This window comes from Prunus avium, chromosome 1 (assembly GCF_965620075.1).
Source record: "Prunus avium chromosome 1, drPruAviu1.hap1.1, whole genome shotgun sequence".
In the NCBI taxonomy this organism is placed as follows: Eukaryota; Viridiplantae; Streptophyta; class Magnoliopsida; order Rosales; family Rosaceae; genus Prunus; species Prunus avium.
The window spans coordinates 46,502,429-46,523,045 of NC_142284.1; the positions used below are offsets into that span (position 1 = coordinate 46,502,429).

At 40.2% G+C, this 20,617-nt stretch overlaps 7 protein-coding genes and 1 non-coding gene across 12 annotated transcripts; 2 read left to right on the forward strand and 6 right to left on the reverse strand.

The window, feature by feature from the left end:
- Nucleotides 1-69: 69 nt before the first annotated feature.
- LOC110746633 (F-box protein SKIP23) lies at nt 70-1,796 on the forward strand. The gene has a single exon (XM_021946861.2). It carries the CDS (start codon nt 334-336, stop codon nt 1,522-1,524), a length of 1,191 nt encoding a protein of 396 aa, XP_021802553.1. The 5' UTR covers nt 70-333; the 3' UTR covers nt 1,525-1,796.
- LOC110746634 (uncharacterized) lies at nt 315-3,018 on the reverse strand. Its single transcript, XM_021946862.2, has 3 exons — nt 2,708-3,018; nt 2,351-2,615; nt 315-2,222 (listed from the first exon to the last, which is right to left on the reverse strand). The coding sequence occupies exons 1-3, from the start codon at nt 2,856-2,858 to the stop codon at nt 1,982-1,984; spliced, it is 657 nt and encodes a 218-aa protein (XP_021802554.1). The 5' UTR covers nt 2,859-3,018; the 3' UTR covers nt 315-1,981.
- Nucleotides 3,019-7,116: 4,098 nt separating this feature from the next.
- Nucleotides 7,117-7,188, reverse strand: TRNAP-UGG (transfer RNA proline (anticodon UGG)). Its single transcript has one exon. It is a non-coding gene; the product is annotated as a tRNA-Pro (tRNA).
- A 273-nt stretch (nt 7,189-7,461) lies between these two features.
- Nucleotides 7,462-12,358, reverse strand: LOC110746656 (Ubiquitin-like superfamily protein). 4 transcript variants are annotated; one of them, XM_088246634.1, is made up of 5 exons: nt 12,001-12,358; nt 11,783-11,888; nt 11,588-11,687; nt 11,340-11,454; nt 7,462-7,802 (listed from the first exon to the last, which is right to left on the reverse strand). In XM_088246634.1, the coding sequence occupies exons 1-4, from the start codon at nt 12,344-12,346 to the stop codon at nt 11,359-11,361; spliced, it is 648 nt and encodes a 215-aa protein (XP_088102760.1). In that variant the 5' UTR covers nt 12,347-12,358; the 3' UTR covers nt 7,462-7,802; nt 11,340-11,358. The 4 variants fall into 4 exon arrangements, with proteins under 4 accessions (XP_088102760.1, XP_021802588.2, XP_021802587.2 ...); XM_021946896.2 differs by having other exon boundaries at nt 7,462-8,050; XM_021946895.2 differs by lacking the exon at nt 7,462-7,802 and adding an exon at nt 11,107-11,211.
- LOC110746654 (HMG (high mobility group) box protein with ARID/BRIGHT DNA-binding domain-containing protein) lies at nt 8,044-10,971 on the forward strand. The gene is made up of 6 exons (XM_021946893.2): nt 8,044-8,703; nt 8,840-8,918; nt 9,028-9,190; nt 9,355-9,462; nt 10,197-10,573; nt 10,682-10,971. The coding sequence occupies exons 1-6, from the start codon at nt 8,552-8,554 to the stop codon at nt 10,808-10,810; spliced, it is 1,008 nt and encodes a 335-aa protein (XP_021802585.1). The 5' UTR covers nt 8,044-8,551; the 3' UTR covers nt 10,811-10,971.
- Nucleotides 12,359-12,717: 359 nt separating the features above from the next.
- On the reverse strand, nt 12,718-13,995 carry LOC110746659 (glutathione S-transferase). The gene is made up of 3 exons (XM_021946902.2): nt 13,699-13,995; nt 13,564-13,612; nt 12,718-13,438 (listed from the first exon to the last, which is right to left on the reverse strand). The coding sequence occupies exons 1-3, from the start codon at nt 13,852-13,854 to the stop codon at nt 12,978-12,980; spliced, it is 666 nt and encodes a 221-aa protein (XP_021802594.1). The 5' UTR covers nt 13,855-13,995; the 3' UTR covers nt 12,718-12,977.
- A 341-nt stretch (nt 13,996-14,336) lies between these two features.
- Nucleotides 14,337-16,642, reverse strand: LOC110746660 (mediator of RNA polymerase II transcription subunit). Of its 2 annotated transcripts, XR_002525015.2 has the most exons (4): nt 15,781-16,642; nt 15,024-15,122; nt 14,563-14,715; nt 14,337-14,464 (listed from the first exon to the last, which is right to left on the reverse strand). XR_002525015.2 is itself a non-coding variant. In XM_021946903.2 (3 exons), exons 1-3 carry the CDS (start codon nt 16,156-16,158, stop codon nt 14,617-14,619), a joined length of 576 nt encoding a protein of 191 aa, XP_021802595.1. In that variant the 5' UTR covers nt 16,159-16,642; the 3' UTR covers nt 14,337-14,616. The 2 variants fall into 2 exon arrangements, 1 of the variants encoding a protein (XP_021802595.1); XM_021946903.2 differs by having other exon boundaries at nt 14,337-14,715.
- A 121-nt stretch (nt 16,643-16,763) lies between these two features.
- On the reverse strand, nt 16,764-20,186 carry LOC110746657 (mechanosensitive ion channel protein 8-like). Its single transcript, XM_021946898.2, has 5 exons — nt 18,587-20,186; nt 18,201-18,324; nt 17,745-18,038; nt 17,462-17,664; nt 16,764-17,232 (listed from the first exon to the last, which is right to left on the reverse strand). The coding sequence occupies exons 1-5, from the start codon at nt 19,957-19,959 to the stop codon at nt 16,926-16,928; spliced, it is 2,301 nt and encodes a 766-aa protein (XP_021802590.1). The 5' UTR covers nt 19,960-20,186; the 3' UTR covers nt 16,764-16,925.
- Nucleotides 20,187-20,617: the final 431 nt, after the last annotated feature.

Sequence of the window (20,617 nt, forward strand, 5' to 3'; positions counted from 1 at the left end):
CCTAATCAGTTCAATCAATCTTTGCATTGAGGGACAAGTGAAGTGAAGGAGCTTTGCTTCCATGAATTTTAGCACATATTTCTCAATTTAATCCTTAAATATCCACCCTAATTTACATAGCTGATGGATTAGCAGTGCATAACTGGCCCAAAATTATGAGGCCCAATGGTCCTAGCAGCGACTTTCCCAATGGTCAACTTTCAGGGTTATGAAAAATTATTTTTAGGTAGTTAGAAATAAATAAAGTGACAACACAATTGGTAAAGTTGAAAGGAAAGGCTTCCATCCAAACCCTCAACTTTTTGGGGGCGGGGTTGGAGTCGACCCGCGAAAATGGGGGTAGATTGGACCCAACTCCCACCAGAACTGGTAGAATCAATCGCGAAAAAGCTCACAATTTACGCGGACTACCTCCGATTCCGAGTGGTGTGCCACAGTTGGCTAGCCTATGTCCCCAAAACTCCGCAGCACCTCCCTCCTCAGCTCCCCTGGCTGATGCTCCCCCAATCCCAGCCCAACCAAACACACCGCGCCTTCTTCAACCTCTCCAACAGCAGAGTCCACTTCCTCCACCTTCCAGAAGCTTCTCATCGCAAGCGCCGTTGCGGCTCCTCCCACGGCTGGCTCGTCATCCTCCACGAAACCCCCACCGTCCTTCTCGTTAACCCTCTCACACGTGCCAAGCGCCACCTCCCTCCACTCTCCGCCTTCCCCAACGTTGTTCGCTTTGACTATTCCGAAGTCGGCCGTGAGTACGCGCTCCGATCCTCGTCTGGAGATGTCTACACGCGCAGCTTGGCCCAAATGCGCGATTCATTTCTGAAAAAGGTCGTCCTCTCTTCGAGTCCTCTGGAAGCTAGCGGTTTTACTGCCCTAGCGATTCTCAGTCAAACCGGTGACTTGGCGTATTGCAGAGACGGAGACCAGTCTTGGACTTTCATCGACGGCGCCCGATCTTTTTCCGAGGACGTCATATCCGTGAACGGGTTGTTTTACGCCGTCGACAGTAAGGGTGTGGTCGCGGTGTGTGACGTTGAGGGTCCGTCAGCCCCTAGGGTTGCGATTATCCCAACGCCGAGGCTAGAAGATGCCGCCGATATGCGATATTTGGTGAATTCGGGGGCCGATCTGCTGCTGGTCAGTCGGTATTTGGAGATTGAACGGTGGGATAATACAAATGTGAATTACAGAACGACGGGATTTGACGTTTTCAGGATGAATTGGGTAGGGGCGAGGTGGGAGAAGGTTGAGAACTTGGGCGAGAGGATGGTGTTTATCGGAGAAAACTCTTCGTTTTCATTGTCGGCGTCTGATTTTCCGGGAAGTGTGGGAAATTGCATTTATTTCACAGACGATTACTCGGAATCCAACTATGAGAGCGGACTTGGGGGATACGATTCGGGGATTTTCAGAATATGGGATGGAACAATTCAAGAATTGCCCCCTTATCCCAGGAATTCGAATTATGAGGTGCATTGGCCTCCCGGCTCTCTACCGCTTTGGGTTATTCCTAATCCATGCTGATGCAAGGCAGCAACAGCAAATTAAATGAAGCAAAGCAGGAGCTTCAATTCAATGATTCTGGTATGGTAATGTTAATCAATGGTTTGTGTTATTATATATGTGTATGTACTATATGTTGTTGATGCATGTAATGTAAGTAAGCAATAAATTCATTCTGTTTCTGTGGAGGAAGTGATTGTCTCTATCTAGTTAGTCATTCTTTTATGAGTAGAGTGACTGGTCCGATTGTGTAACTTATTGCACTAGAAATAAAATATTTGTTCCCGCAACAAGACTCTGATTATGTATGGTCCATCGTGGATTCGTGGGTTGAGTTGAAGAGCAAATCTAGGCAGCTAATCAGGGGACTAACTAACTAACTAGTCTTTGTACAATTTGAAATTAACCTTCTCAACAAAAGGAAAACCAAACTAAAAGAGTTTGTTTTCTTGTGTGATGAACCATCTCAAATAAGTGCTTATGCGATACAACGCATGGAGTACATGGACACAAAAGGAGAGTCCATCATGGACGTAGAAGATGTACAAGGTGCAACGTAGACCCTCGGATGGTCACTCTCTAACCCATAGTCCATCATCGGACGGTACTCCAGCTCCTCATCGTGATCGTACACAAACTCCGGGATCTCCACCTCATTCCTCCGCACCTGGTCCCACAAAAATTCCAGCCTCTTCACATACTTTAGCTTCTTGTACAACCTGTTCCAAAAATCACAATCACCGTTACGTTACGTTAGCCCCTGGTTTTTAACTTCGGTCAACGTTCCTTTCATGGGCTGTTTGTATGGAAAATGCTAAAACAAAAAACATCGAAATGATTTTATTACCCTGACTTGAAGAGGAGACGACCACAGGTGGCGAGGAAGAGTCTGGCCTGCAAACCCGGGTGGACAAAGTAAACAGCTTGGAGACGGTCCTTGAGGGTGATCGGAATAGCGTCGTAGATTGATCGTAGGGTCGAAATTCCAGGGAAGTTACCGCTGCGATTCACATCAGTGTGCAAATACACCACTGAGAAGGGACTTTCCCCTAAATTTGGGAATATTTTCTCCTCCAAGTAGTTGTTCACAGCCTCGTTGCTCACGCTTCGAGCTGAACATTTTAGAACATAACCAAATTACCCCGAAATTAACCAACAAATTAGTAACACTTACAATTTTAATCGAGTAATTAAATATAATTACCTGGAAAAAACCTTCCGACGATGCGGAGAACCTTTTGACCATGTTTGTCTCGACCTTGAATCTTAAAAACTTCAAGTTTATCTATGAGATGTTGCTGATCTGTTAGAGACAGTCTAGGTGTAGCAGTAGAAGGAGGAGGAGAAATATTCATCTTTGCTGAAATGAAGCAGAGTATTCTTAAAACGGAAAGCGGTGGGTGGTGTTGTGTGGTGGTCTTGTTTTGCGCTTTTGAGTTTTTAGAGGGAAAAAAAAGACACAAAAAATCAGATGATGCAGTGCTTTTGAAGTGCAGGGAGGGTCGAGTGAATGTGGACCTTCTCTTTGTCTATATAGTGGGGCGACCGCTGTCCCGGATAGGGTATGGGCCCCAGCGGTAGGGCCCACATTAAAGAGCGTGATAGATTGGATTGTGTTGATGAGGGGTATATTCTGAAGAATCTTCCAAATGGATGGATGAATGAACCGAGTCTGATGAATCACTGCAAAATCTAACTCGGTGCACTGCTAGCTAGCCATATCACGAAGACCCTGCACTTTGCCAAGTTTGCCTGGCCTGGCCTGGCCTGGCCTGCCTCTCCGTGTATGGATTGGATTGGATTGAATTGATGATATTTGAATGATAACCAAGCAGCAGCATCTTCATCTTCATCTTCATCTTCATCTAAGGAGGAAGGAATTGTGTGGTCGGGACTGTGACATGCCATGCCATATCTGTTCCTGACCAAAAATTGGTACGCCCATAATGTTACAGCAGCTGCTGCTGATAATACAAGAGGAATCAAAACTATTTACCTTATACACAAATGGACCGTCTATTTACATGAAACGCTGCTTCCATGCATCAATATTCAAATATTATGCGTGTTACCTAAAATTACATTAACTCTTACAATAAGATTTAAGGAAAAAAAATCCCTAATAAGGGTTGTAAACTGATATGATTAGGTTAGCATGGATTATTTGTTTACATTGAAATTTTATAATGACATGAAACAGATAAGGCAAGCCATCGTTTTCTCCTTGAATTGAAAGTGACTCACAACCCCTCAAATCTCGATGGAGACTTTGCAAACCTTTGTCTTCACAAAAAAACCAAGATATAATAATAATAACGTGGAGGAGTAGTTTTTATTATCCAATTGTCTTTTTATTGAGTTGAGGCTCATGGGCGTCGAGATTGGAAAATCGGAACACCAAGTCACATCGGATGGAAAAAACCCAAAAAAAATCGTGTTGACCAAAAATTCAATAAACCGGCATCGAACCGAATTATCAATTCAAATCAGTTTCAGTGCCGTTTCACACTTTACAAAACTGTACTACACCGGACTGGACTGACTATTTTTTTTTTTTTTTAATTTAAAAATTATTTAAGTCAAATGCTAAATTTCTAATATCATAACTATTATTTCCCCAACCCCAACTTTAAAGCAGAAAAGATAACTGAGAATTATTAGGACGTAACTTCTATGATAGACTTAAGCAATAATATGTGTAGCGGAGAGAGTAACCCATTGCATTGGCAAATAGTTGACAGAGTTGTTTACATAGCTAAAATCATATAGAAATCATTTAAAAAGAAAGGCAATTAGAGTAAAGCATATTGACCAGCCAAGTTATACTTGCACTAGGCATCATGTAAAAATTGTTTTTTTTTCCTTACTGTAGCAATATTTCAAAATTGTTAAACTGCAGTTGACATAGGCATCTAATTGATATGCACATAATTAAGTAAATTAATATGGCATGGCTGATAATGACCATTAGAAATATGTAAAATTGTTCGTAATTTAGTATTAGGGCTAACTATTGATTTGCCCCTTGAAAATTAAGGACATCAATTATTTGTTTTAGTCAGTTTCCTCTCTATAGATTCACTCACATTTCATCCAATTATTGTTAAGAATGGCATGTGACACTTAAATAATTATAAAATAATGTTATAAAACAATAAAGAGAAAGAAAACAAAACAAAAACATTTCCCAGCCCCATCTTGCTCCCACCATCATCCCCTAGCCACCCCACCATAGTCTCCCAACTCCAGCACCCCTCTTCGTCCAAAAAACCACCTTAACCCTTTGAATTCCTTAGTCCACCGAACACCCAAGCCGTGTAATATGTGCGTCATGCTGCTCAACTAGCAACCCCCACCCGATATGCCCATGAGAGAGAGAGAGAGAGAGAGAGAGAGAGAGAGAGAGAAATAGAGATGTTGTGCTTGTGGGTTATGGAATGCTTGTATTTTTCTGAATCTTTGTTGTGATTTATGGTTGGGTATGTTTTGTATTGAGTTTAATTACAAGTTGGGGGTTTGATTTTGGTGGTGGGGGTAACAATGAGGAAGAGCTGGCTGGGAGGGTGGTCTCAGTTTAGGGTGTTGAGAAGTTCAGGTGGCTGGGTGGGTGGTCTCAGGTGTTGAGAAGTTCTGGGAAGGAGGGAGCAACGGGGGTGGTGGGTGCAGGAGAAGGGAGGTAAGGGCAAGGGCAAGGGCAAAGGGATGGAGATGGCTGAGGGATGGGGGTAACAGTAGTAGGGAAAGTGAAAAGAGGTGGTTGAATGGTTTTTAATTATTATAATTTTGTGTTTTTGGCTTTAATTTATTTCTCAAAATTTTAATTATTGTTAAGGTACAAAAATGACCAAATTGCCCTTAAATAGCATCACATGCTTGGCACATGATTTTTTTAACGGTAAATTGGGTGGAATGCGAGGCAAACTAACATCATGGGGAAATTGGCTAAAACTAATAATTGAGTTCCTTAAGTTTCTATAAAATAAAAAGGATATGGGATAAATCGAAAGTTAAATACAAGTTTAGGGTGTAAATCAACAGTTGACCCTTTAGTATTATGTGAAAGTCAAAGTGGATGGGTTTTGATGATTTCTTATCTTACTTTGAGAGAAGTTGAGAGAGTGGCTAGCGTCGGTTATAGGGGTGGCTGCTTCGTTCAATAATTCAGGGTTGAAATGATTTTCCTTCCTTTCTAGCCTTTGCATCTATAGGAACCTGTTTTCTTATGCCTTTTCTGCTTATTGTATCTATTAGAAACTAATTCAACCAAAATTCCAGGGACGCACACAATATTTACAGCCAGCACCCTCAGAAACTTGCAGCCTTAACAATAAGAGAGAATTAAAGAAAGTTAAATCTTTGATTTAAAATCTAAGGCAAATCAGTATGTGTTCCATATTCTACTAGAAGTCTTAGAATCATTAACATCTATGTAGTCAAACAAGATTGACAGTAAAAGAGAATTAGAAAGCTGAAAGACAAGAAATAGATTACAAGCCAATTAGAAAAGCAAGATTAGGGTTCAAATCCTTTTTTATGCGGGACTTAGCCAGTGCCCCCATTCAATTGGTTGTTAGCCCAAAAAAAAAAAGATTACTCAATGTTAAGTTTCTCTAGCACCAAATGATTGCATGTCTACCAATAAATCAATAAAATAAATAAATTGAAATTGATACCAATCTTTGGGAAACTTGATTATAGGGAAGAAGTTTTAGAAGAAATTGTCTTGTAAAATTCTAGAGCCGTGAGGAATTATACATTCCCTTTGGTACTTTTTCCTTTTGTTCTTTATTAGAAACCTAAAAATACGGACACCATTTCGATTACAACAAGTGAGAGAGGAGGGGGTACTTGCAAGAAAACACTCCGGATGCTCAAGTAAGTAAGAGTATAATCGTATTAGAGTTTAGAATAGTGTCGTACATGATTTTCTATTTTTTTTTCATTTCTAGTACTGTTGGGTTAATTAGCCTTTTATAGACACTCGAGTCTTGGGCTCCAAATCCAACATTCTTCATTATTTTCCATTATTCAGAATAATGAATGTCATGTTACTTGATTTTCTCTCATTTCTAAGTTTAAGATGCATGATAGTGGGTTATTGCTTATACAGTAAATTTTGCTCCAACATATCCCACTGCCATGCCGCCATGTGTTTAATAAATGCTATGCTGCTAAAAGTTATGTGTAGGTTAAACGATAATATAGGTGGTCTGGTCATGTCAAATTCATTATTATATTAATGCATTGTTAATATACGTGGTCTGGTCTCTGTCAAATTCATTATTATATTAATGCATTATGTATGGGTCTGAATTTGATGTAGGCAGAGACATATGTGAATGTGATGTAATTAACTAAGGAAAATGCTAGGGAGACCAACTTGGGATACCAACTCTCTAATAGAGCGTGGGACCCATTGCATTGGTGGGCTCCACCTCTATTAGAGAGTTGGTATCCCAAATTGGTCTCCCTAGCATGACCAAATTAACTAATTATAATGAAGAAGAATTGATGACTGCTTGCCTGCAAATTTCTAATATTAATGTTGGTTTTATCTTATGGACCTCTCTTCAGGTCACAAGACAAAAAAGCAAAAGGTGGAAGTCGTTCAGAGGGGCATTCCGAGAATCGAACTCGGGACCTCTCGCACCCAAAGCGAGAATCATACCACTAGACCAAATGCCCTCTGTGGCATACGCCAGTGAATAAAACTTATTTACCGTCGTGACATTGTCAATTCTGCTTAACATGATTAAACCGAATTACAAAGAAAAACGAGTCCTAAACAGGCTGCTGGTGGTGGCCCATAATAGAAAATTTAATTCCGTTACAACTTACAAGCCACAAACACAACGAGTGTTTTTTTTTCTTTTTTCTTTCTGGGCCTTGGAACCCAACAAGAAGTTATTTAATATACAAAGCAAAGTTTGCTGATAAAATACTGGAGAGATAAGAAACTCAAAATAAAAGACAAAATAGATTTTCCTAGTCAGCAATCTTAAGCCACTCTCGCTCTCTCTGTTGAAAAACACTCGTGTGATAGCAAAACAATACTATCCCCGTTTCATATAAGTTTTTCTGCTCCTGATCAGTCCTCCTCCTGCTGGTGGTGAAGGTGAAGGACCAAACCAAAGTCAAGTCACCAAATATACTAGTATTTATTTTCAATGGATAATAAACCTGGGGGCCCACAGAAGCCCAATGACCGGAGTCAAAGAAACAAATACAAGCCTTTTGTGTATATCAATCAACGGCTCAAATATTAGCGTGTCCTGGATTAGGTCGATGGGTTGAGTGCACTGGAAACAATCAGTCAGAGAAAGGGAGGTCAGATATCTAGCAGCAGATGTACCCCAAGATTTGTTTCAGAAGCAAGAAACCTTTCTTTTCAAGTGCATGTCAACCTCTTGGACTTTGCACAAGACAAGAGAGAGAAGTGCCTTTTCTCCTGTCTCAGCTCTCACCACTCCCTCCTCCCTCCTCCCTTCCTCAGACTCAGAGAGATTACACAGACAGACAGCAGACACAGCTAAAGCTACAGCAACAGCTGCATGCAGCAGAGATGTCAGACTTCGATCGACTAAATACAAGAGAGACACAGCTTCAATTCAATGGGAGGAGGGAAGGGAAGGGAAGGGAAGGGAAGTGTGTAGCTAATAGTTAATTGATTATGAATTTATGAATATATAAACTGTGTGCGAGCTCTGCTCTGAATGAAAAATAAATACTCATAAATTAATAAGCAAGCAAAGCACTATTTAATTAATATTTAATTTAGGAGACTAGGGTTTCAAAATGCACAGAAAAAGCCAATTTTGCACAACCGTTACATCCCACGCGTCCAAACTACACTGTTCTCTTCTTTATTAACAACTCAACTTTGGTCAGACTATTTACTGTAGCTTAATTGCAAACTTTTATCTCGGAAATCATAGCTTTCTTTACTTATCATCATTACTGTTATCTCTCACTCACTTACCCATCACACCCTTTGCCGTTCTTGGTTTTCCGGCGAGCCCTGTAAAGAATAAGTCGCCGCAGGGAAGAGATGTCGCCGGTGGCCGGTAACAGGGGCTCCAATGGGTTGCAGGGTAGGCATTATCCTACACCCCATGCTACCCATGAGGAAGTTGTCAAAGACCCTGTCGTTTTCTGGGACACTCTCAGGCGCTTCCACTTGAAGATGAATACCAAGTTTATGTAAGCCTGCCTTCTTCGTCTCCTTGCATTTTTTATGGGAACTTTTAAAGTTGAGCAATTTTTTGTTCCCCCCCTCCCCCTCTTTCTAATATATATTGTATTATTTCACCTCCTCCTTTATTTTGTTCCTCCTAAGGATCCCTGTGATTGGAGGAAAGGAGCTAGATTTGCACATATTATATGTAGAGGTAACACGGAGGGGTGGCTTTGAGAAGGTTCGGCTATCTATCCCCTCATTTCCAAAGTACAAGTATTTTTTCAGGTACATTTTATTGTACTATTTTACTTTTGCTTTAAAGGAAAAAGATGATGGTTTTTATGTAGGTTGTTGCAGAGAAGAAATGGAGGGAAGTGGGTGCCATTTTCATGTTCTCCCCAACAACAACAAGCGCTTCTTTTGTGTTGAGGAAACACTACTCAACTCTTCTCTACCATTATGAACAGGTTTACTTCTTTAAGACACAGGGTCCTTTATGTACCCCTACAGGTATTTCTATTTCTTGCCTCGCTTTCTTTTTTTTTTTATTTTATTTTATTTATAATCTTTCTCTTGTTGCTCTACCCGACTTTTATTTTTTAGATTTCTGGGGGTCTAACTTAATTCTCTCTCTCTCTCTCTCTCTCTCTCTCTCTCTCTCTCTCTCTGTGCAGCTACTGCATTTTCCATTAGTAACCGTTCTGAGTCTGCAGACAAACCTGAGCTTGCTCTGGTGGAATATTCCCCCAAACACATAAAAGATTGTCCGCATGTCATTGAAGGTAGGTTCATTTTTCTCGACCCTGCCTCTCCATCACTCTTGATTGATACACAAAAATCCTACTGGATAAGAATAGTTTCAATCACACAACCACAAATTTTTGATGTGCTTTCTCGGCCTCAAAATTTTATATTTATCAGCACGTCTGGCTTGCTTTTGATAAGGAATATTTCGTGACCTTTATCATTTCACTGAATTATGAATTACCAAAACTTTGCAATTTTCCCATCTAATTTTTTTTTTTGGTCAAGAAAGAACAAGAAAAACCAACGTGCATATGTGGAAAGTTGAGTGTATTTTCAGTTTCACCTTCTCAGGGCCCCACTCCCCTATCTTATGTTTACAAATATGCGGCTGCTAAGCTATCCATGTTCTAGGTTTGGGTTTTCTGGTATTTTTGTAACTGCATAGATAATTGTATCACAATACAATATCCATCGACGGGTCGAGGTCAGTGATGATCACCCCACATGTGACATACGGGACCAGACCAATATCAAGATTTCAACGAGTGATTCCAATACCTCGTATCATGAATGAGTCTTTTGTGTCATTTGCCAAAAAGCTCCTTCTTTTTGTTTCGGAGCATGTAGAGATGTTGATCATTGATCCATCAGCTTGAACTGAATTTGATATTTGTCATAAAAACGTGCACATTTTAGATTTGATTGGAGTGGCTTGCCTATCATAGCATTCATACCTAATGTAACTAGCTGCTTTGTATTATTATTCCAGGTACGGGAACCATTGATGGGAAATTTGACTGTGGCTATTTCGTAACTGTGAAATTGGGTTCGGAAGTTCTCAGCGGAGTACTCTACCATCCTAATCAGCAGCCTCTACCAGGTCCTTCTTCTAATCCAATTAGTCCAGCCCCCCAACTTGTTAATGCCATTGTACCATACACCAAAAGATCTCGTCGTCTTTTGGGTTCGAAGAGGAGGAGGAGAAGAAGGGGAGATCCCAACTATCCGAAACCCAACAGGAGTGGCTATAATTTCTATTTTGCTGAAAAGCATTACAAGCTCAAGTCCCTCTACCCAAACAGAGAAAGGGAGTTTACCAAGATGATAGGCGAGTCTTGGAGCAATCTCACTGCAGAAGAGAGGCTGGTAACTAAATTACCTTGTTTTATTAGATCTGCAACTTCTTTATCAATTCCTTTTTGGTTTTTGTTTTTGGGGCAGATTTGTCACATCCTTTGTCATCTTTGTTTATAGGTTTACCAGAATATTGGGTTGCAAGACAAAGAAAGATACAAGAAAGAGTTGAAAGAGTACAAGGAGAGTATGAAGCTCGGGAGTCAGGCAGACCATGGAAATGAACGAAAGTTGATCACTAGAGCTTAAGAAGAGAGTCGAGAGATTGAATGAGCTTTGGGGTGTGCGTGTATATGAGAGAGAAAGTAGTCTCTGGTTGTTAAAAAGAAAGTTTATGCAACCATTTTACGGTGCAAGATGATCAGATTCCTAAACTTTAGCTTTAATATGCGAGGGGCACTTAACAACAACTCCTTCCTGGTTGTTTCTATCGTTTCTGTGTAGAATGCGTCTGTTTCTCTGGTTTTAGTTAGCTTGTAATATATAATATGGTAATTCATTAGAAACAAGGGGAAAAAACAGTTTGTAGATCCGGCTCAGCTGCATGCAGCAAGGAAACATAATAAATTGAACGTGTGGTCGTGCAGTGCAGTGCAGGGCTGCAATCTTTTCTTTGCATAGTCTTCAAAACACATCATATGAATTCCATCCTTGACGATGATGATTGGACATCAAAGATTCATCAGCAGACATGTTCTAATGACAGCCTACTCTACTTCTACTGCCTATGAGCGAAGGAGAGAGAGAGAGAGAGAGAGAGAGAGAGAGAGAGAGATACCAAAACTATCCATTATGCATCAAGAAAGCTTGCTAAGGCCGTGAAAGAAGCGGTGTCTCCTCCTCTTTGAATGCCTATGAGAATCCTTGAGCGCAACATAAGGAACAAAATGCACCTGGACATGGACATATATATGATGAAATTACGGATGAACAACGCCCCAAGTAAGTAGTTGATATCAAATACTACCATGAGAGACATAAATTTCCTAGAGCTTGATTCAGTTACAATATATATAAAAAAAACACCTGAGAATTGTTGCGGATGCCAAAATCCTGAAGTGCAGCATTGTCATCAAGTAGCTTGTCATTATGGTATGAGAGGCAAAAATTCCCCCACACGTGCTTCCTGCAAAGACACAAAGTATAATTATTATTAAGTAGCAGCACAAGATCAAGTGTATCAAGCGTTTTGGAAAGTATTGAGATCAAACATACTAGTACCATGAAATGTGGCGGTGACCCATCTTGGATTGCTCCATGTCGTTGATTTTCTTTTTTATTGCAACTTTAAGGTCCTTGACCGTAGCAGAATTCATGAGCGCCACATCTTCAGTCAGCATATGAAATCAAACCAAAATCAGCTTCGAATTCTAGAATTTTATGATGAACAAATAAAAAGAAAACAAAAAATTGGAATTGAGAAATTGTTTGAAGAGTACCGAAAGCGGTGGCGTCGAGCTTGAGGACAGAGATGCGCATGGCGCTGCCCAATTCGAGGCAGATGAGGGTGTCGACATCGGATAAGGTTGGATTTTTGGGAACATCGGAAAGTATAGGATCATCCACAAGGGCAACCAGCGTCGACTGCAGCCTTGCTTTCTTTATCTTGTTTTCTCTATATCCTTCTTCCACGCTAACCTCCCCCTTCCTATTCCTATTACCCTCCTCCTCCGTCATCTCCATTCTCTGCATCTGTTTTTTTAGGTCTCTCGCGCTCTCGCTGCCAGACTGGATTTCCATTTTCTTGGACTTGGACTGCGAATGGATTTTAGGTTCCACTTCCATTCCAAGTAGTAGGCTTGTTATGGTTTCATTTGCCCAAAGATGCTATTGTTTTGATCCAATCAATTTCACGTGTCTTATTGGGCCCAATGTATTTGTTTCCAATTAATTATTTTATTTTTCTTCCTATTTGTATTTTTTTAATGAAGAAATAAGAACAATCACAAGCGGAAACCACGGGACACGCAAGCCCAAATAAATTAAAATGAAAAGGAAAAAAACAGTTCAGTGGCAGACCATGTTCCCCCACACGGGAAGTGGAAAGGCGCCTATTTGTGTTTGATTTGAGGAGGAATCAAAGATAATTCACACTGGCATTGCATCCCTTTTTCTTTTTCTTTGCGTGTAATTCTCTCACTAGTCAAAGAATCCAGTGAAAATGAAGGGGAATCTCATGGTACTACTTATTTAGATAAACCATTATTACATAACCAATCAAGAAATGCCAAACTACTCCGCTTTACATTATTTTATAAACCAGAAAACAATAGTTAAAGACGGGGGAACAAAACACCAGAAAGAAACCAGACCAAAATAGTCTCCAAACATCACAAATAATTTATTCAAGCCTTGAATTAAGTTAAACCGATGCCATAGCAAAGGTGAAGCAGCAAGCAAGTGCAAGGCTGAAAATCTAATTTGCAGTAGGCTTCTGCATCTCCACCACCTTCTCCCACGAGTCTCGTGTCGAAATCTCAGTCCACCACCTCCCCACATTGTTTCTAGAAGTAAACAGCTCTCCCCTGTCTGTGGCATTCACCAAGTAGTGCCCGTTGGGCAAGTGGGACAGATCGGCCAGTGAGAATTCATCTCCGGCCAAGAACCGGCTCTCCCCGAGCCTATTTTCGTACACGTCAAGCACCTTCTTCAGTTTTTCTTCATTCTGCCTTATCACTCCCTGGTCTTGCTTCAGCTTCATTCTTGGTGCGAATGCGAGCTGAAACACCAGAGTTGAGCTTGGAGGGCTGAAGCTTTGTCCTTCTGCTTCCAGCCACTGATCTATGGAGGCTTTTGCCAATGGATTCGTTCCGTACAACCCCTTGTTTCCCTGATCCGCGTACTTGTTACATATGTACCGGCATATGGCTCTGGATTCTGAAAATTACACGAGTAATAATACAAATAAAATGCATACAACAATCCAATTACCCATAATTATTATTTGAACAATAAAAAGGAAATTGATTTGCCAAACTGTATAACTGTTAGGTGAATCATACCAAAGAGGGAGATGTCCTCGTCTTGAAAAGCCGGCACTTGTCCAAACGGCTGTTACAACCATGTCACGAAAATGAAAATGAAAATGAGATATTAAGTGAGAATGAATACAATGATATGCGGGAAATGATAGCTACCTGGATCTTGAGATAGTCAGGCTTCTTGTGCTCGCCTTTGGACATGTTGACAGAAATGAGCTGATAATCAACGCCTTTCTCCAGGAGACAGGCCAACACTCTTGACACGGCTGTTGATATGGGTGGTCCGTACACCTTCACTGGAGTAGTCGCCATTACACTTTCTATGGATTGGATTGAATTTGATTCTTTCTTTCTATAGAGTAGAACTATTCTGGAGTTTCTAATTAGTGCCTTCCTGTATGGTTTTACACCATACAAAAGCACGACGAGCTGCCTTGCCACTTTATCCCTTACTTAAAGATAGTTGGTTTGATGGGCGCCCACCACCACCAACTACACGTGAATTAAAAAAAACATAATTTCATGGGGCCAACTTTGGTTTGGGCTTTAAAAAACATAATTTTGGGTTCCCTACATCTCCTGAGGTCCAAATAATGTAAAGACTAAAGGAACAAGACACGCGAGCCATGCCAGGCCTGTCACATTTACTTTTATTTCCGAGGAAGAGAATGAGATGAATTGGGTTGATGTACCCAGTAACAGGCTTCCACAACAATACACGCAGCATGACAATGGAAGTTTTAATACATAATTGAAATAAAACTTTTAATACATGCATGACAATGGAAGAAGAATTCAAGGAAGGCACTAATCATATCGGAAATTTGATTCGACAACTTGATCTTTAACTTCAGATGTCTCAAGATTTACAAACTTTCGCTACTGTATCTCTCATCTAATATTCTCCTCGTGAAATTTTCCCCTGTGGAATCATAACCAAACCCTCGCCAAACTGATTGGAAGAGATAAACAATTGTAAATATCACAGATTGTGCAAACTTAATACTAAAGCAAAATCACCTTCAGAGTTCTTCAGTGCGCAAGGACACTATATTTTTTAGATCCATTTCGAAATCAGATGGAACAAGGACTTTGCCATGTTGATATGTCAGTAATAAGATCTCGTAGTTGATCTATAAGAAACTTGATATACACATTCTTGTTTGCAAGCTCCTACAAATAAAAACACAGTTAGTAGAATATTTCTTAAAATATTCTAACAACACAAATAGAGATCTTCAAAGATTAAGGTCTCAGATTTAACTTCAGTATCATTAAAGACATGAGCTCTAGGAAGGCTAATAATTTCAGCAAAAGCTGTCACGAAGATTGTTTAACTTGTTCTTTTTGGTGATCCATCTGGTAGTACCATCATTGTGTTTCAATTTACATGCACCCTCCAAATAAAATTCAACCCCTTTAGAAGCAAATTCACACGCACACTCCAAATAAATCCAACTCCTTTACATATGTAACATTACCTTTCTCAAATTGGAGGCTCGCTCATCTAACTTCTCAATTTCAGCTTCATCTGCTGGTGATTCTGAACTGACTGCAGTTGAACTAGTTTCAGATGGTGCCTGTTAAAAAGAAAACAACTGCATATTAGCTAATAAGATTCACAAACATGTTGATCTGAGATAAGGTCCAGAAATACAATCGCTGCAAATAGATGTTCACATATACACCACATAATTCTAAATTTTGTAATGAAGCATTTGCTGCATTGCACCGAACTTGAGATTCCTAGCAAATGGAGCAAACATTTCATTCAAGTCAGTGGGTTAAAAAGTCTCCCCCTTACTCTATTTCAATCAGTTTCATACACAAAGTTAATACAAATCCTTACTCTTTCAGTTCAACAGTGCGTGTAAATCAATCAAGGGTTTTGTTTATTTATTTATTTTATAAAACAAACATCGTACTGAACCCTCCATCACATAAATAAGAACTTGAAGTTGAAGAAATCACGCTGTACTGGATCATTGGCATTGGTTAAATAAAAATACATAAAAAAAAAAGTTTTGGAAAGTCAATTTGCACTGCTGTGTAATCTTCTCGCGATATATGTCATTGATTGGGTGACCAAGAAACAAAACTAGAGCAGGAATGACAATTTGTACCTCAAATTGCAAACTCTGTGCATTGTGTATATCATGGTAGTGTCTAATTTGACTATTTAATAGACAAGAATTATGATAAATTCACCAAATTAAAGGAAAGGGTTTCTGAATTAACCTTCTGAGAGTTGGGAATCGCAGTGAGAACAGCACGGAGTAAGCGCACAGAGTTCGTATACCGATGCCGAGCCTCTTCAAGAGCTCCTCCGGTGCCAGAACCACCAGCACCAATTAAGTCTCCGTGATGGGTAGAAGTGTTTTCAGAAGAAGATGAATCGCCATTATTGACACCATTTGCGTGGGGAGCAGGACCATTTGCTATGTTTGTAGCAGCTGAAAAAGAGGAAGTGGTGGACCACAATGTGGGGTTGCAGAGCTCGTCATTCATGGAGGAGAGGATCTGGAAAGCTGCCTCTATGGTTTCTTCTAGATGCTTCTGGCCTTCCATTGCTAGCTCTTGCGTTGTCTTAGGGCTTGTTGTATCCTTCTCTTCCATTCTTTTGGACTCTTGACGTTGGAGAGTAAGGTTTTTAGAGGAGTTTTGTTTATTGTAAAGGAAAAAGAGGGTCAAAATTTTCAAACAATCGACAACTTTGAATCAGTGAAAATCAGAACACAAGCAGGGTCCCATTAGATAAACTTCCAAACCCTAACAAGCAATAACTAACAGCCAGATGAAAGAGAAGGAGAGAGTATTCTAATCGCCTAACTGATGACCAACAGAGAGTAGAAATTGTGAGATTTGAAGCGGCGGTGGCAAGTTGCTTCTGTTCTGTGAGACGAGAGAGGGGGCGGCTGGGAGAGAGAGACAGAGAGTCGCAGCGGAGAATATGTTTTGGCAGCATCGGCTAAAGAGCCCAATATAGAGTTCAACCCAAAAAGAAAAGAGGAGGCTTTTTCTTGTGCTGATTTTGCTGACTGTTGGCCCAGTAAGTGTGGTTTCTGGATTTTGGGTTTTGTTCTTTGTATTGGGCCTTTGAGCTGTTTCTTACGTTCTTCAATCTAGTATGAATTTTCCCTCCTGTTTCTTGGCCAACTGTTTGTTTGCATAAATTATATGACATCCATCCATGTGCGTTGTCAACAAGATTCAACAGTACATTTGTGCGTTTAAGCTAAGCTTGTCTCTCTCAATATTATATGCTCAATACTGTCGCTGATGGATTTGTAGTTTGGTGCATACATACATACATAATGGAACTATATCGATAATCTAGATGTTAGGCTGAAACTACAAGCTTTCCAGTGCTTGAAGACTTTTAATTAATTTGCTGGTAGCACGGGCGGGACACAAGTTGTCCAATTTGAAGGAAGCTTGTTGGAGGTTAAACTCGGCATGTTTCGGACATTGACATCGAGAGGCAGTAAGCGATACTCAATATCGAGCTCTCTGAACACTTGGATCATCGCCTCAATCAGAAGACCTCTCCTAGTCCATCTCCCCAGCATGTCCTGATGGTTCATCTTGTGTGTAGGCCATACTGATATCTTCAGTTTGTTCAAATCCTCCACATCCCTCGTGATCAACATGGGAGCCGGGTACCAGTGGTCGCTCCTGCTTTCAATATACCTGCATAGCATTTTAAGCAGCCACAGTCCAAATTAAGACAGTGAAGATATCATTTCAAAACATAACCCGACAGCAAATCACATGCCTTTCTCTAAATGGAAAATAATTTATGCAACAAATGTTTTCTAATTGGATGTGTTGTTTCCAAACGTAAAACTATCATTAGAAGGAATTGTAAATTAAAAAAAAGGGAGAAATAAAAAAATGATGGGTCCATTCCAATTCATACCCCTGTATTCTTTCTTTCATTATGGCCAGCTTCTCCAAAGGAGTTGAGATATGAACGCAGAAATCAACAGCATCTCCCATGTCAGGACTACGATGATAATTAGCAATTGGCTTGGTAGCAAGAATACTGTTGGGGTATATGATCTTCTGGTGATCAAACTTCAGAAAGACTGTAGTTAATATATTCATCTCTTCAACTACCATCTGAGAACGTAAAGAACATCAAGTAATTATAAACAATAAGATAATACGCATTAAACATAACTTCAGATTCAAATTTTCACCTGGACCCCTTCCACTTCACAACGATCACCCACATCAAATGGGTGCATTACAAATAGAAATATGATTGCTTCGAATACTGTCTTGCACGTGTTCCCAAAGATAAATACAACCAGAAGAAGCTGGGAGCTTATGAGGAGAAGGAAGTGGGAGACTGGAATCCCAAGTATAATAAGCCAGATTATCACAATGATGACAGCTACAATGATGTTTAAAATGTTGTGGAGTTCATCCACAGCTGTTTTTGTATCGTTCAGAGACAATGCTAGTGCTCTTCTTTCTCTAAATGCACTGACCTAAACGAAAAGAGAAAAACACATCCTTTGTTCAATTTATGGTTCATCAATGACAGAAAGCACAGATTACCTCTTTTGCTTCTCCAAGATTTGGACAGGCATAGATTTTAATTGCTGATTAATAGCAAGAACAAAGGTAAAAGTGTTGAAATGCATTATTACCACCCAATCTCTAAGAGCGGACTTGCTGATTCTATCACTTTCATTTGCTGCACCAAAGAGATGAATTGTCTTCAAAGCTTCATCCTTATGCATAAAGGGCATCAAATCCTCAAGGCAAATGTATCTGTCACAAAAAAATGCATTATCACAACATGTTGACTGTAAGTCTCATAGACTACTTCCCTATATGCCTCTGTTGTTTATAAAGAAGGCATTGAGTTTTCAATCTGAGCAGGTAATCAAATTGCTGCACAGAAATAACACTAAAATACAGAATAAAGTACTGTATAATCAAACCATTAAGTGTGTAATTAAACATAGCTTACATACAGCTGAGGATCAAATCAAATCAATCTCAAATGGCAAAAGAAATCATGCAAACTTACGAGGACCCTGGCTTGGCTACTTTGAGGAATATCTTCTTGGCTGCCTCTTTTGCTTGGCATTCAGTTTCAATCTTCAAAGAAGAGTCGTCCTCAATATCAGAGTTCAGTATCTGTTCATCTAGAGTGGTTAAGGACCCGTGCCGGATGATATTCACCATTCTCCTCATATTCCAAGCTGATACATTCTTCTGATTTAGCTTATGCAAGTGGTCAACTGGGATTTCCTCATCTTGGCTCCCAGACATTGGCCTAGAAACCCTAGGACTCTTCCCTACTCTGGGGCTATTTTGTTGTCCACTCCCTATAACTCTCCCACTCCTTGCCCTTTGAAGAAGACTTGCCCTGAGCTCACGAGGCATAGTAGCCCCAGCATTCTGAAATTCCCGAATCTCAGCGGCGACCTTTTCCTCTTCTTCTGTATGTTGCCTTTCAAACAGAGGGGGACCAGAAAGCGTCTCAAAGACATACTGATTGAATAAGGCCTCCTGAATTCGTTCGAAAAAGGCATTGACATGGAAAGACAAGGCAAGGACCTTAACAAGTATTGTTTTCAGAAGCCATATCAAGGTACCAACCAGAAAACAAATCAAAACCTTGGTTACATAAGGTAAGATCCTACTCTGGGTCTTCTCCTCAACCTTCTTATCAAAAATGAAGTGCCACACAACCAAAACCAAACCCAACCAGAGACAATTCTGGACAGACTTTCTTAAGCCATAAACAAAATACAGAACCCGTTTTCGCAAGAGAAAATTTCGCTCTACAAAGAACACAACCACCCGAATTCCCCAACCCGAAACCAAACGTCCACAAATTAAGGCCAAAACCAATAATTCCCATTTCCACAGTGGAAGATCCCACAGTGTTTGTCTCTTTATAATTGGAATCCAAAGGTTACAAACTAAGGCTGCTATAACAAAAACAAGACTCACCCACTGAAGCAATGTGAGTGCGCTGAACTTGATCCTCTTATACTCTTCTGGAATGTCTTCAATGTCGGCGTCATCCAAAGCATCATCGTCATCTTTTCCAAGCGCTCGTCCAGAACCCGCCACTCTATCTGATTTTAGGCAGGATTCCTCAGGTGGGTCAAGAAGCCTGGACTTGGTCTTGCTCATTGGTGGCTTCCACGAGTTCCGAGAAAAGGAAGCGTTGGAACTGCATCTCAGAACCTCAGCTCCACCCGAGTTGGAGGGAGCGTCTGGCAGTGACAACTCTTTGCTTCTTCGTCGAAAAGATTCAGTGGGTTTTTCTGGTGAGCCACCAACTGTTGTCGTTGGAATTGCTTCTCCGTTCATCTTTGTTGTTTCTTTGCTACAAGAAGCACCGCAACTGTCGATCTTCACTACTACTTGTCCTTCCCTCTGGGCCATTTGACAGTCCTCTTCTTCTTTCTTGTTGATGCTTGAGGTTCCGCCAGCAACTTATAGTGTATTTGAAAACAGAAGACCTTCTCAAAAATTCCAACTAAGGAACTGCAGTGCAAGAGCAAGTGGGGAATACTTGCCTCATAAAAAGAAAAAAAGGAAAAAAGCACTGAAACTACAGTGTTATCACCACCATTCGCGAATGCGCAGTGTTTTTCAGGAATGTTAATTATGCCCAAAGCAAAAAGGGTGGGTGCACTGAGGAGACCAACTTTAGATACCAATTTGTGTACCATCTTTCTAATAGAGGTGGAGTCTACCAATATAATGGATCATACGCTCTATTAGAGAGATGGTACACAAGTTGGTATTCAAAGTTGGTCTCCCTATCATTTTCCTTTTCTTTTTGTGGATGAAAAGTCCTCGTCTGGTTTACATCTCTGTAATCACTTACTAAAACATTCCCAAGTTTTCGTCCCAAAAAAAAAAAACATTCCCAAGTTATTCCAACCAAAACAAAAAAAACAAAAAAACATTCCCAAGTTCAAGATCATTTATAATCGGCCAAAGAAGAAATAAAATTGTGAAATATTTTTGCCTGTCCATATCTTAGTTTTTTTTCAAAGATTATTTTATACAAACAAAAAAAATAAAATAAAGACAC